Below are 15,271 nucleotides of genomic sequence, written 5' to 3'. Positions count from 1 at the left end.
ATCAGACATAAAGAGAAGACATAATACCATTCCCCTTAAAGTTTTCCAAAAAACAGAAGAGGAGGGAATACTCCCAAAGTCATTCTATGAAGCCAGCATCACTCTAATACCAAACCCAGGCAATCACCCCACAAAAAAAGAAACTTACAGACCAATATCCCTGGTGAATATACATGCAAAAATACTCTATAAAATATTAGCAAACCGAATTCAAAAATAAACCAAGAGGATCATACAACATGATCAAGTGGGATTAACCTCAGAGATGCTTGGATGGTACAACATTCGAAAATCCATCAACATCATCCACCACATCAACAAAAAGAAGGACAAAAACGACATGATCATCTCCACAGGTGCTGAAAAAGCATTCGACAAAATTCAACATCCATTCATGGTAAAAACTCTCAACAAAATGGGCATAGAGGGCAAGTACCTCAACATAATAAAGGCCATATATGACAAACCCACAGTGAACATCATACATAACAGTGAGAAGTTGAAAGCTTTTCCTCTAAGATCAGGAACAAGACAAAGATGCCCACTCTCCCCACTGTTATTCAAAACAGTACTGGAGGTCCTAGCCAAGGCAATCAGACAAAACAAAGAAATACAAGGCATCCAGGCTGGTAAAGAAGAAGTCAAACTGTCACTATTTGCAGATGACATAATATTGTACATAAAAAACCCTAAAGAATCCACTCCAAAAATACTAGACAAATACCTGAATTAAGCAAAGTTGCAGGATACAAAATTAATACACAGAAATCCGTGGCTTTCCTATACACTAACGATGAACTAGCCGAAAGATAAATCAGGAAAACAATTTCTTTCATAATTGCATGAAAAAGAATAAAATACCTAGGAATAAACCTAACCAAGGAAGCGAAAGACCTATACCCTGAAAACTACAAGAGACTCTTAAGACAAATTAAAGAGGACACTAACAAATGGAAACTCATCCCACGCTCTTGGCTACGAAGAATTAATATTGTCAAAACGGCCATCCTGCCTAAAGCAATATACAGTTTCAATGCAATACCTATCAAAATACCAACAGCATTCTTCAAAGAACTGAACAAATAGTTTTAAAATTCATATGGAACCATAAAAGACTCAAAATAGCGAACGTAATCCTGAGAAGAAAGAATAAAGCAGAGGGGAATCTCGCTTCCCAACTTCAAGCTCTACTACAGAGCCACAGTAATTAAGACAATTTGGTATTGGCACAAGAACAGACCCAAAGACCAGTGGAATAGAATAGAGAGTCCAGATATTAACCCAAACATATATAGTCAATTAATATAAGATAAAGGAGCCATGGACATACAATGGGGAAATGACAGCCTCTTCAAGAGCTGTAGTTGGCAAAACTGGACAGCTAGAGAATGAAACTGGATCATTCTCTATCCCCTTACACAAATGTAAATTCAAAATGGATCAAAGACCTGAATGTAAGTCATGAAACCATAAAACTCTAAGGGAAAAAAAGGCAAAAATCTCTTGGACATAAACATGAGCGACTTCTTCATGAACATCTTCCCCTGGGCAACGGAAACAAAAGCAAAAATGAACAAGTGGGACTATATCAGGCTGAAAAGCTTCTGTACATTAAAGGACACCGTCAATTGAATAAAAAGGTGTCCTACAGTATGGGAGAATATATTCCTAAATGACAGATCCGATAAAGGGTTGACATCCAAAGTAAATAAAGAGCACACCCATCTCAACAAACAAAAAGCAAATAATCCAGTTAAAAAATGGTCAGAGGAGCCGAATAGTCAGTTCTCCAAAAAAGAAATTCAGATGGCCAACAGACACATGAAAAGATGTTCCGCATTGCTAGTCATCAGAGAAATGCAAATTAAAACCAAAATGACATATCTCCTCACACCAGTAAGGATTGCCTCTATCCAAAAGACAAACAAATGTTGGCGAGATTGTGGAGAAAGGGGAACCCTCCTACACTGCTGGTGGGAATGTAAATTAGTTCAACCATTGTGGAAAGCAGTATGGAGGTTACTCAAAAAACTCAAAATAGAAATACCATTTGACCCAGAAATCCCACTCCTAGGAATTTACCATAAGAATGCAGGAGTCCAGTTTGAAAAAGACATATGCACTCCTTCTTTTATCGCAGCACTAATTACAATAGCCAAGAAATGGAAGCAACCTAAGTGTCCATCATCAGATGAATGGAAAAAGAAGATGTGGTACATATACACAGTGGAATATTATTCAGCCATAAGAGGAAAGCAAATCCCACCATTTGCAACAACATGGATGGAGCTAGAGGGTATTATGCTCAGTGAACTAAGCCAGGCAGAGAAAGAGAAGTATCAAATGATTTCAATCATCTGTGGAGTATGAGAACAAAGAAAAAAATTGAAGGAGCAAAACAGCAGCAGACTCACAGAACCCAAGATTGGACTAACAGTTACCAAAGGGAAAGGGACTGGGGAGAATGGGTGGGAAGGGAGGGATAAGGTAGTGGAAAAAAGAAAGGGGGCATTATATTTAGCATGTATAATTTGGTGGGTGGCATGGGGAGGGCTGTACAACACAGAGAAGACAAGTAGTGATTCTACAGCATCTTACCACTACTGGCTGATGGACAGTGTCTGTAATGGGGTATGTGGGGGGAACTTGGTGAAGGGGGGAGTCTAGTAAACATAAAGTTCCTCATGTAATTGTAGAGTAATGATACCCAAAAAAAAGTCTTCACTTGGATGCTCTGCCTCAGTACAGCACAACCCAGATTACATCTACCACTTCTCCAAAACCACTCTTCCTGTATTAATCAGTGGCACCAGTTCTCCAAGTCGAAATTCTGGATGTCATCTGGTTTATCCATCCTTCCAAAAATGTAAGTTTCTTTTTAAAAAATTACAAGCATGCTCAATTAAAAAAATCCAAACACTAAGTACACACAAGAACAAAGTGAAAATTATCCTCCAACTATCCCTTTTATAGCTCTCACCTGTGGCAACAACTGAGCTAAAAATAGTGACTGATCCCTTTACATGGGGTATGTGCTCTCCAGTTCATCAGTCCCTATTGAGCCCAATGTCACTCAATGATGTCCTCCTTGATAGGATCTGAATCTGCAACCCCCTCTATACATACCGTTGAGTAGTCAGTTTTCAACAATACATGTCGGATATATTTTGATATATGCCTTATTTGTTAGCTCATCTACATTTTGATCACTAAACAGTATGTAGTAGGTACTCAATCAGTGTTTAGTTATTGACAAGCAAGTCATTCGAAACTGAACTTCTGTCAGATTGTTTTATCACCTAACCCTTAGGGTGAAAGTGTTCCGTCTGTGTCTGAAGTGTACTTTGTCCTTCTAATATAGCCCTTGTCAAGCTGCATTTTAACTTTGTCTACCAATTAGAGTGTGAATCACATAAAGAGAGTGACTATGTCTTTCCTATCAGTAGATTAAGTAGCTAGCACATAAGTAAGTAGCTGGCTGGCATATATTATTCAATCGGTTCATGTACTGAGCAAAAACTCCATGGTTTGAAGAAGCTCACCATCATCTACAGACACATATTTTCATTAAGTTTCATCTAAGTGCCTGGGGCATTGGTGAGTTTTATATCTCATGGAAAACACTGATGGCTCAAACCTCAAAGTGAAATCCATTTGATTTTCATTTTCATCTCATTTTTTGTGCTTTCCAAAGTTAAAAAGTAAGTGTGCATTGCTTTTTCATCATTAAAATTAGCAAACTTTACAGAATATGTACAGTAAAGTATGTTCGTTTTTTTTCTTTGTGAGGGCATCTCTCATATTTATTGATCAAATGGTTGTTAACGACAATAAAATTCTGTATAGGGGAGTCAATGCTCAATGCACAATCATTAATCCACCCCAAGCTTAATTTTCGTCAGTCTCCAATCTTCTGAGGCATAACAAACAAGTTCTTACATGGAGAACAAATTCTTACATAATGAATAAGTTACATAGTGAACAGTACAAGGGCAGTCATCACAGAAATTTTTGGTTTTGCTCATGCATTATGAACTATAAACAGTTCAAATATGAATACTCATTTGGTTTTTATACTTGATTTATATGTGGATACCACATTTCTCTCTTTATTATTATTATTTTTAATAAAATGCTGAAGTGGTAGGTAGATACAAGATAAAGGTAGAAAACGTAGTTTAGTGTTGTAAGAGAGCAAATGTAGATGATCAGGTGTGTGCCTGTAGACTATGTGTTAATCCAAGCTAGACAAGGGCAATAAAACATCCACGGATGCAGAAGATTTCTCTCAGAACGGGGGGGTGAGGTTCTAAGCCTCACCTCTGTTGATCCCCATTTTCTCACCTGATGGCCCCCCTGCGACTGTGCCTGTCTTAGGTGGTTCCTCCCTTGAGGAATCTTACCCGTCTCTGGCTAACCAGTCATCTTCCGGGGCCATACAGGGAAATGTAAAGTTGGTAAGTGAGAGAGAAGCCTTATTGTTTGAAATGGTTAGCTTTTTATTTCTTTGCATATTTATGCCCTGTAGCTTCTATGCCCAGCATTTGTCTTGAGGTATCTTTACCACTTGGAAGAATTATGATACTCGGTAAATTTGATATGTGGAACGAATTCTATTTAAGGGTTGTAATTAGGTAGGAAGAAGAAAAGCTATAGAAGTAGCAGGCGGCAGAAAACATAGGAAGATTGATTATTTCTTTGACATATCTTCTTGTAGAGTAACTTCAGCATGTATAGGTTTTAAGCTACTACTTAAATTGCGCACACACATTAACATAATAGGAGTATAGTTACATAACCAAAGCATATCTGTAATTACCAGCCATCTCCAGTGAAACCAAGAAAACCAGTTAGGCACCATAGGCATTTGTGAAAACTTATCTTTGATATGGTGGATATTGTCCAACTGAACTTGAACAGTCTGAGAGAAGTCAGACAAATTAAAACAACCCATTCCTGGGGAATGTTCACATCCCTTATGTTCTTTTAACAGTAAATAGTCTGTAGTTGTAAGATTTTGGAGCGCTACAATTTGCACTTCTCCTAATTCTTGGTTGAGTTCCAACAGTATAGATCCAGTCAAATTTGTTGTTTTACTGTATGCACAGGCCAGCTTAGATATCTCCTTCATTCCCATGGCAAGTCCAGGAGCTGGTGGGATGAGTGCATCTACAGGTGTAGCAGTGTGTGGATCTTTGTTGGGGTTTTTTGATGATCATCTTCTGGCATGAGTCTTCCAGAGAGTGCTGACGTTGGAAGTTCTCTTTCATATCGTATCTTAGTTCATTTTCAGGGGAAGCCCAATTAGGCTTTGATCCTCTGTATAAACAAAAACAGACCCTTTGTCTACACTTTTATATGCCCTTAATACCCTTGTGCAGAACTCATTGGAGGTTACCACACAGGAACTGCCCTTTTTTTTTGTTTCTTTTGTTTTGTTTTGTTTTTGGCATCATTAATCTACACTTACATGACGAATATTATGTTTACTAGGCTCTCCCCTATACCAGGTCTCCCCTATAAACCCCTTTACAGTCACTGTCCATCAGTATAGCAAAATGTTGTAGAATCACTACTTGCCTTCTCAGTGTTGTACAGCCCTCCCCTTTCTCCTACCCCCCCATGCATGTTAATCTTAATATGCCCCTACTTCTCCCCCCCCTTATCCCTCCCTACCCACCCATCCTCCCCAGTCCCTTTCCCTTTGGTACCTGTTAGTACATTCTTGAGTTCTGTGATTCTGGTGATGTTTTGTTCCTTCAGTTTTTCCTTTGTTCTTATATTCCACAGATAAGTGAAATCATTTGGTATTTCTCTTTCCCCACTTGGCTTGTTTCACTGAGCATAATACCCTCCAGCTCCATCCATGTTGCTGCAAATGATTGGATTTGCCCTTTTCTTATGGCTGAGTAGTGTTCCATTGTGTATATGTACCACATCTTCTTTATCCATTCATCTATCGATGGACATTTAGGTTGCTTCCAGTTCTTGGCTATTGTAAATAGTGCTGCGATAAACATAGGGGTGCACTGATCTTTCTCATACTTGATTGCTGCATTCTTAGGGTAAATTCCTAGGAGTGCAATTCCTGGGTCAAATGGTAAGTCTGTTTTGAGCATTTTGATGTACCTCCATACTGCTTTCCACAATGGTTGAACTAACTTACATTCCCACCAGCAGTGTAGGAGGGTTCCCCTTTCTCCACAGCCTCGCCAACATTTGTTGTTGTTTGTCTTTTGGATGGCAGACATCCTTACTGGTGTGAGGTGTTACCTCATTGTAGTTTTAATTTGCATTTCTCTGATAATTAGTGATGTGGAGCATCTTTTCATGTGTCTGTTGGCCATCTGTATTTCTTTTTTGGAGAACTGTCTGTTCAGTTCCTCTGCCCATTTTTTAATTGGGTTATTTGTTTTTTGTTTGTTGAGGTGTGTGAGCTCTTTATATATTCTGGACGTCAAGCCTTTATCGGATGTGTCATTTTCAAATATATTCTCCCATACTGTAGGGTTCCTTTTTGTTCTATTGATGGTGTCTTTTGCTGTACAGAAGCTTTTCAGCTTAATATAGTCCCACTTGTTCATTTTTGCTGTTGTTTTCCTTGCCCGGGGAGATATGTTCAAGAAGAGGTCACTCATGTTTATGTCTAAGAGGTTTTTGCCTATGTTTTCTTCCAAGAGTTTAATGGTTTCATGACTTACATTCAGGTCTTTGATCCATTTTGAGTTTACTTTTGTATATGGGGTTAGACAATGGTCCAGTTTCATTCTCCTGCATGTAGTTGTCCAGTTTTGCCACCACCACCTGCTGAAGAGACTGTCATTTCGCCATTGTATGTCCATGGTCCCTTTATCAAATATTAATTGACCATATATGTCTGGGTTAATGTCTGGATTCTCTAGTCTGTTCCATTGGTCCGTGGCTCTGCTCTTGTGCCAGTACCAAATTGTCTTGATTACTATGGCTTTATAGTAGATCTTGAAGTTGGGGAGTGAGATCCCCCCTACTTTGTTCTTCTTTCTCAGGATTGCTTTGGCTATTTGGGGTCTTTGGTGTTTCCATATGAATTTTTGAATTATTTGTTCCAGTTCATTGAAGAATGTTGCTGGTAGTTTCATAGGGATTGCATCAAATCTGTATATTGCTTTGGGCAGGATGGCCATTTTGACGATATTCATTCTTCCATCATGGGATGAGTTTCCATCTGTTAGTGTCCCCTTTAATTTCTCTTAAGAGTGACTTGTAGTTTTCAGAGTATAAGTCTTTCACTTCTTTGGTTAGGTTTATTCCTAGGTATTTTATTTTTTTTGATGCAATTGTGAATGGAGTTGTTTTCCTGATTTCTCTTTCTGTTGGTTCATTGTTAGTGTATAGGAAAGCCACAGATTTCTGTGTGTTGATTTTGTATCCTGCAACTTTGCTGTATTCTGATATCAGTTCTAGTAGTTTTGGGGTGGAGTCTTTAGGGATTTTTATCTACAGTATCATGTCATCTGCAAATAGTGACAGTTTAACTTCTTCTTTACCAATCCGGATTCCTTGTATTTCTTTGTTTTGTCTGATTGCCGTGGCTAGGACCTCCAGTACTATGTTAAATAACAGTGGAGAGAGTGGGCATCCCTGTCTAGTTCCCGATCTCAGAGGAAATGCTTTCAGCTTCTCGCTGTTCAATATAATGTTGGCTGTGGGTTTATCATAGATGGCCTTTATTATGTTGAGGTACTTACCCTCTATTCCCATTTTGCTGAGAGTTTTTATCATGAATGGATGTTGAACTTTGTCAAATGCTTTTCCAGCATCTATGGAGATGATCATGTGGTTTTTGTCTTTCTTTTTGTTGATGTGGTGGATGATGTTGATATACTTTCGAATGTTGTACCATCCTTGCATCCCTGGGATGAATCCCACTTGGTCATGGTGTATGATCCTTTTGATGTATTTTTGAATTCGGTTTGCTAATATTTTGTTGAGTATTTTTGCATCTACGTTCATCAGGGATATTGGTCTGTAGTTTTCTTTTTTGGTGGGGTCTTTGCCTGGTTTTGGTATTAGGGTGATGTTAGCTTCATAGAATGAGTTTGGGAGTATCCCCTCCTCTTCTACTTTTTGGAACACTTTAAGGAGAATAGGTATTATGTCTTCCTTGTATGTCTGATAAAATTCTGAGGTAAATCCATCTGGCCTGGGGGTTTTGTTCTTGGGTAGTTTTTTGATTACCGCTTCAGTTTCGTTGCTGGTAATTGGTCTGTTTAGATTTTCTGTTTCTTTCTGGGTCAGTCTTGGAAGGTTGTATTTTTCTAGGAAGTTGTCCATTTCTCCTAGGTTTCCCAGCTTGTTAGCATATAGGTTTTCATAGTATTGTCTAATAATTCTTTGTATTTCTGTGGGGTCCGTCGTGATTTTTCCTTTCTCGTTTCTGATACTGTTGATTTGTGTTGACTCTCTTTTCTTCTTAATTAGTCTGGCTAGAGGCTTATCTATTTTGTTGATTCTCTCGAAGAACCAGCTCTTGGTTTCATTGATTTTTGCTATTGTTTTATTCTTCTCAATTTTATTTATTTCTTCTCTGCTCTTTATTATATCCCTCCTTCTGCTGACCTTAGGCCTCATCTGTTCTTCTTTTTCCAATTTCGATAATTGTGACATTAGACCATTCATTTTGGATTGCTCTTCCTTTTTTAAATATGCTTGGATTGCTATATACTTTCCTCTTAAGACTGCTTTTGCTGTGTCCCACAGAATTTGGGGCTTAGTGTTGTTGTTGTCATTTGTTTCCATATATTGCTGGATCTCCGTTTTGATTTGGTCATTGATTATTTAGGAGCGTGTTGTTAAGCCTCCATGTGTTTGTGAGCCTCTTTGCTTTCTTTGTACAGTTTATTTCTAGTTTTATGCCTTTGTGGTCTGAAAAGTTGGTTGGTAGGATTTCAATCTTTTGGAATTTTCTGAGGCTCTTTTTGTGACCTAGTATGTGGTCTATTCTGGAGAATGTTCCATGTGCACTTGAGAAGAATGTATATCCTGTTGCTTTTGGATGTAGAGTTCTATAGATGTCTATTAGGTCCATCTGCTCTACTGTGTTGTTCAGTGCTTCCGTGTCCTTACTTATTTTCTGCCCAGTGTATCTATCCTTTGGGGTGAGTGGTGTGTTGAAGTCTCCTAGAATGAATGCATTGCAGTCTATATCCCCCTTTAGTTCTGTTAGTATTTGTTTCACATATGCTGGTGCTCCTGTGTTGGGTGCATATATATTTAGAATGGTTATATCCTCTTGTTGGACTGAGCCCTTTATCATTATGTAGTGTCCTTCTTTATCTCTTGTTACTTTCTTTGTTTTGAAGTCTATTTTGTCTGATATTAGTACTGCAACCCCTGCTTTCTTCTCACTGTTGTTTGCTTGAAATATGTTTTCCCATCCCTTGACTTTTAGTCTGTACATGTCTTTGGGTTTGAGGTGAGTTTCTTGTAAGCAGCATATAGATGGGTCTTGCTTTTTTATCCATTCTGTTACTCTGTGTCTTTTGATTGGTGCATTCAACTCATTAACATTTAGGGTGACTATTGAATGATATGTACTTATTGCCATTGCAGGCTTTAAATTCCTGGTTACCAAAGGTTCAAGGTTAGCCTCTTTAGTATCTTACTGCCTAACTTAGCTCGCTTATTGAGCTGTTATATACACTGTCTGGAGATTCTTTTCTTCTCTCCCTTCTTGTTCCTCCTCCTCGATTCTTCATATGTTGGGTGTTTTGTGCTGTGCTGTTTCTAGGAGTGCTCCCATCTAGAGCAGTCACTGAAAGATGTTCTGTAGAGGTGGTTTGTGGAAAGCAAATTCCCTCAGCTTTTGTTTGTCTGGGAATTGTTTAATCCCGCCGTTGAATTTGAATGATAGTCGTGCTGGATACAGTATCCTTGGTTCAAGGCCCTTCTGTTTCATTGTATTAAATATATCATGCCATTCTCTTCTGGCCTCTAGGGTTTCTGTTGAGAAATCTGATGTTAGCCTGATGGGTTTCCCTTTATAGGTGACCTTTTTCTCTCTAGCTGCCTTTAACACTCTTTCCTTGTCCTTGATCTTTGCCATTTTAATTATTATGTGTCTTGGTGTTGTCCTTCTTGGATCCTTTCTGTTGGGGGTTCTGTGTATTTCCGTGGTCTGTTCGATTATTTCTTCCCCCAGTTTGGGGAAGTTTTCAGCAATTATTTCTTCTAAGATACTTTCCATCTCTTTTCCTGTCTCTTCTTCTTCTGGGACCCCTATAATATGGATATTGTTCCTTTTGGATTGGTCACACAGTTCTCTTAATATTGTTTCATTCCTGGAGATCCTTTTGTCTCTCTCTATGTCAGCTTCTATGCGTTCCTGTTCTGTGATTTCAATTCCATCAATGGCCTCTTGCATTCTATCCATTCTGCTTATAAACCCTTCCAGAGTTTGTTTCATTTCTGCGATCTCCTTTCTGGCATCTGTGATCTCCCTCCAGACTTCATCCCATTTCTCTTGCGTATTTCTCTGCATCTCTGTCAGCATGTTTATGATTCTTATTTTGAATTCTTTTTCAGGAAGACTGGTTAGGTCTGTCTCCTTCTCTGGTGTTGTCTCTGTGATCTTTGTCTGCCTGTAGCTTTGCCTTTTCATGGTGATAGGAATAGTTTGCAGAGCTTGGATGAGTGACGGCTGGAAGAACGTCCCTTCTTGTTGGTTTGAGGCCCTCCTCTCCTGGGAGAACAGCGACCTCTAGTGGCTTGTGCTGGGCAGCAGCGCAGACAGGGTTTCTGCTTCCTGCCCGGCTGCTATGGAGTTTATCTCCACTGTTGCTGTGGGCGTGGCCTGGTTCGGGCAGCCACTCCAATGTGGTGGAGTGGTGTTGGAGGGGGAGCAGCCTGGAGGCTATTTTTCTCCCTAAGGGGCCTCCCTGCTCCCTGCAGCCCAGGGGTTAGGGTGCCCAGAGATCCCCGGATTCCCTACCTCTGGATTAAGTGTCCCGCCCTCCTGCCCCTTTAAGACTTCCAAAAAGCACCCACCAAAACAAAACAATGACCACCAAAAAAAAAAAAAATTTTTTTTTAATTAAAAAAAAAAAAATTTTTTTTTAATTAAAAAAAAAAAGGTGGTCGCTCATTTTTCTTTATTCTCCGGTGCCAGCCTCAGGCCTCTGCTCACCGGTCTTGCTGCCCTATTTCCCTAGTATTGGGGTCCCTATCCCTTTAAGATTACCAAAATGCGCTTGCCAAAAAAAAAAAAATGTGTACTCGCTTTTCTGGTGTCCTCCTGCGCCAGGCCACCAGTGCCCGCTCACTGGTCTTGCTGCCGTGTTTCCCTAATATTGGGGTCCCTATCCCTTTAAGACTTCCAAAAAGCGCTCGCCAAAACAAAACAGGAAAAAAGCAAAAAAAAAAAAATGGTTGCGCGCTTTTCTTATGTCCTCCGGCACCCGGCCTCCAGTGCCCGCTCACTGTTCTTGCTGCCCTGTTTCCCTAGCATCCAGGGCCCCCTGGGCACGTACTGTGTCTGCACTCTGGCCCGGATGGCTGGGGCTGGGTGTTCGGCAGTCCTGGGCTCCGTCTCCCTCCCACTCTGCCTATTCTCCCGCCGGAGCTGGGGGGAGTGGCGCTCGGCTCCCGCCGGGCCGGGGCTTGTATCTTACCCCCTTCGCGAGGCGCTGGGTTCTCTCAGGTGCGAATGTGGTCTGGATATTGTCCTGTGTCCTCTGGTCTTTATTCTAGGAAGGGTTGTCTTTGTTATATTTTCATAGATATATGTTGTTTTGGGAGGAGATTTCTGCTGCTCTACTCACGCCGCCATCTTCCGCCCCTCTCTGATTTTTGTTTTAAGTATTTATCCTTCCAACTTGAATGACAGTTGGACCTAACAAAGTTATTCTTCCCTTGTATGTGTCTGGCACACTGCTAGGTCCTGGGAATACAAAGATGAGTAAGACATGGTCTCTCTAGGAGGACACAAAGTGGTGGGAGAATCAGACATATAAATAATTAGATATAACAGGACCTAAAAACATAGATTTAATTGTGCTGGAGAGCAAAAGGACAAAAAAATGGATACTTTAGGCAATTTGAGTGACTCTTCATGAAGAGCTGATATGAACTGGTCTGGAAGTATGAATGGAAATTTACCACTGAAAGGGAAGAAAGGGCACTCCAAGAGCAAAGACTGTACAAAGACATGAAGAAATAGCATAGTATATTTAGTGAAGTATGTGTTGAGTGTGGCAGGAGTCTACAGTAGTTGTGGGATCCAGTCACAGGTGATGAGACTAGATAAATGGGTTAGGCCTGCTTGTGAAAGGTCTTCAAATCTAGGTACTACTACTGTCCCAGTTGTACAGATGAGAAAACTGAGGAGATTAAATAACTTGTCTGAGGTAACTCAATTAATAAGTGGCAGAGCCATTATTCATACTCTGGTTGTACTCTTAATCCCTACATTTATACATGAACCTATGGTCAAGGACACAACTAGAAACTAGGAAATTTTATCCTTTGCATGCAGAAGCTATATTGTTTACCCTCTTTTAAGACTCAGAAAACAGATTTCTTCCTCCTTGCCTTTCCAGCTTTTGAGCAAAGTGGACATATAACTGCCCCTATGTTAAAAGATTTGTAGATCAAATCAAAGATTCACATACAGAAAATATGGTCACAAGCGCAGTTTCTGAACAGGTTCCATCCACACAGAGTCTCTCTCTCCCTTCTGCTTACTTAGGCCCACTTCTTCCCCCACTACTCACCATGAAATTCTTTCATTTCAACAGACACACTCCAAATTATACAGAGGGTGCATTAGAAAGTGGGAATAAGCAGCAGCACTATTTGTGACTTCAACGGGGTGTGAGGGAGGACTTGATGAGACGCGTAAATGTAGTGATAGCCACATTGTTTTTCATGTGAAACCTTCAGAAGAGAGTTTATCAATGACCCCTTAATAAAACAAAAATCTCAGGCTTGTCCTGAGAATTACAGTATGTAAGTAAATAGATATAAAGTGCTTAACACAGTGCATGGCACTTAGAAAATGTTAAATAAATGTTAGCTATTTATTATTCTCTTCTAAAAAAAAAGCAGTATTTATTAAATGACTAAAACATGTATGCATGATTTTCATAACCCCAAAAAGCCTCAATACATTGTGTGTCCTTTCAGTGTCCAAGCTAGTCTGAATTTAGGACTATTAAAGGATAAATAAGGATCTGAAAGGTGACCTTTGTAGTCAAGGATTGGGTGATTCTTACCATTGTAGGTTGCACTGTTTTTTACAATTAGTTCCAAATGGTCTCTGAACTCTTTCCGAGATGGGTAGAGGTGTCTACGCACATTTTCACGGAGTGTTTGTAAGTCCATTGGTCGAGTGATAATTTTGTAGTAGTCCTTCACAACCTTTCCATTGACTGGAGTGTGGAAAGGGTATGTCTGTGCAAACAAAATCCAGCACCATTAATGAGCAAAGAACACTTGCCAGAGCCAATTCCTGAAAACTCACATTTTACCTGTCTAAGTGGCTATCAACTCTCAAAGGACTCTTTCTAGATGGAACAGGTCTGACTTCCTCTTTAACTGAACTGTTAAAGAAAAAAATGAAACAAGTGTATACTGAAAAATTACGAGGTCCAGGCAGCTATGACTCTATCTACTGCCCTGTACCTGTAATCATACACAGAAGAAAGGGCCCTGCCATCCCTACTGTAGATATGTATGCAATGAACTCACATTTGGAAGCTCTCTCATGTCACTGATGATACACTCCAAGATGGAGGACAATGTCACCATGGGGTCTGTCTGGCGCCGGTGAATGGACTTAGGAGGTCTCTACAGAGAAACAAGAAATAAGAATGCTACTTTTTTAATTTTTAATTTTGGTATCATTAATGTACAATTACATGAGCAACATTATGGTTACTACACTACCGCCATCATCAAGTCCCCACTACATACCCCACTACAGTCACTGTCCATCAGCATATCAAGATGCTATAGAATCACTATTTGTCATCTCTGTGTTGTACTGCCTTCCTCATGAGCTGCCCCTACATTATGTGTGCCTATCATAATGCCCCTTTTTTCTCATATCCCTCCTTTCCCAACCATCGTCCCCAATCCCTTTCTCTTTGATAACTGTTACTCCATTCTTCGGTTCTGTGACTCTGATGCTGTTTTGTTCCTTCAGTTTTTTCTTTGTTCTTGTACTCCACAGATGAGGGAAGTCATTTGATATGTCTTTCTCCACCTGGCTTATTTCACTGAGCGTAATACCCTGTAGCTCCAATCCCCTTTAGCTCCATCCATGTTATTGCAAACGGTAAGGATTTATTTTCCTCTTAAGGCTCAATAATATTCCATTGTGTATATGTACCACATCTTCTTTATGCACTCATATACTGATGGACACTTAGGTTGCTTCCATTTCTTGGCTATTGTAAATAGTGCTGTGATAAACATAGGGGTGCATCTGTCTTTTTCAAATTGTGCTGATGCATTCTTAGGGTAAATTCCTAGGAGTGGAATTCCAGGGTCAAATGGTATTTCTATTTTGAGTTTTTTGAGGACTATCCATACTACTTTCCACAATGGAAACTAATTTACATTCCCACCAGCAGTGTTGGAGGGAGGGTTACCCTTTCTCCATATACTCGCCAACATTTGTTGTTGTTTATCTTTTGGATGGTGGCTATCCTAACTGGTGTGAGGAGAAATGTCATTGTGGTTTTAATTTTCATTTCTCTGATGATTAGCGATGTGGAGCATCTTTTCATGTGCCTCTTGGCCATCTCAATTTCTTTCCTGGAGAACTGATTGTTCAGCTCCTCTGACCATTTTCTAATTGGATTATTTGCTTTCTGTTTGTTGAAGTATGTGAGCTCTTTATATATTTTTTATGTCAATCCTTTAGTGGATATGTCATTTATGAATATATTCTCCCATACTGTAGGATACCTTTTTGTTCTATTGATGGTTTCCTTTGCTGTACATAAGTTTCTCAGCTTGATAAAGTCCCACTTGTTCATTTTCGCTTTTGTTTCCCTTGCCCGGGAGATATGTTCATGAAGAAGTTGCTCATGTTTATGTCCAAGAGATTTTTGCCTATGTTATTTTCTAAGAGTTTTATGATTTCATGACTTACATTCAGGTTTTTGATCCATTTCGAATTTACTTTTGTGTATGGGGTTAGACAATGATCCAGTTTCATTCTCTTACATGTAGCTGTCTAGTTTTGCCAACACCAGCTGTTGAAGAGGCTGTCATTTCCCCATTGTAT

At 39.7% G+C, this 15,271-nt stretch overlaps 1 protein-coding gene across 1 annotated transcript in view; it reads right to left on the bottom strand.

Annotated features, from left to right (window-relative positions):
• The window catches only part of LOC118925052 (transcription initiation factor TFIID subunit 1-like), a gene marked incomplete at its 3' end in the record, with an annotated part of 89,490 nt that overhangs the window by 16,055 nt on the left and 58,164 nt on the right, over nt 1-15,271 (bottom strand). The window contains 2 exon segments of the mRNA XM_057496750.1: nt 13,221-13,428; nt 13,726-13,824. Coding sequence (XP_057352733.1) covers nt 13,221-13,428; nt 13,726-13,824 — 307 coding nt within the window.

This window comes from Manis pentadactyla, unplaced genomic scaffold, assembly GCF_030020395.1.
Source record: "Manis pentadactyla isolate mManPen7 unplaced genomic scaffold, mManPen7.hap1 scaffold_382, whole genome shotgun sequence".
Classification (NCBI taxonomy): domain Eukaryota; kingdom Metazoa; phylum Chordata; class Mammalia; order Pholidota; family Manidae; genus Manis; species Manis pentadactyla.
Note: the sequence above shows the minus strand (reverse complement) of the source record. Positions and strands in the feature narration are given on the sequence as shown.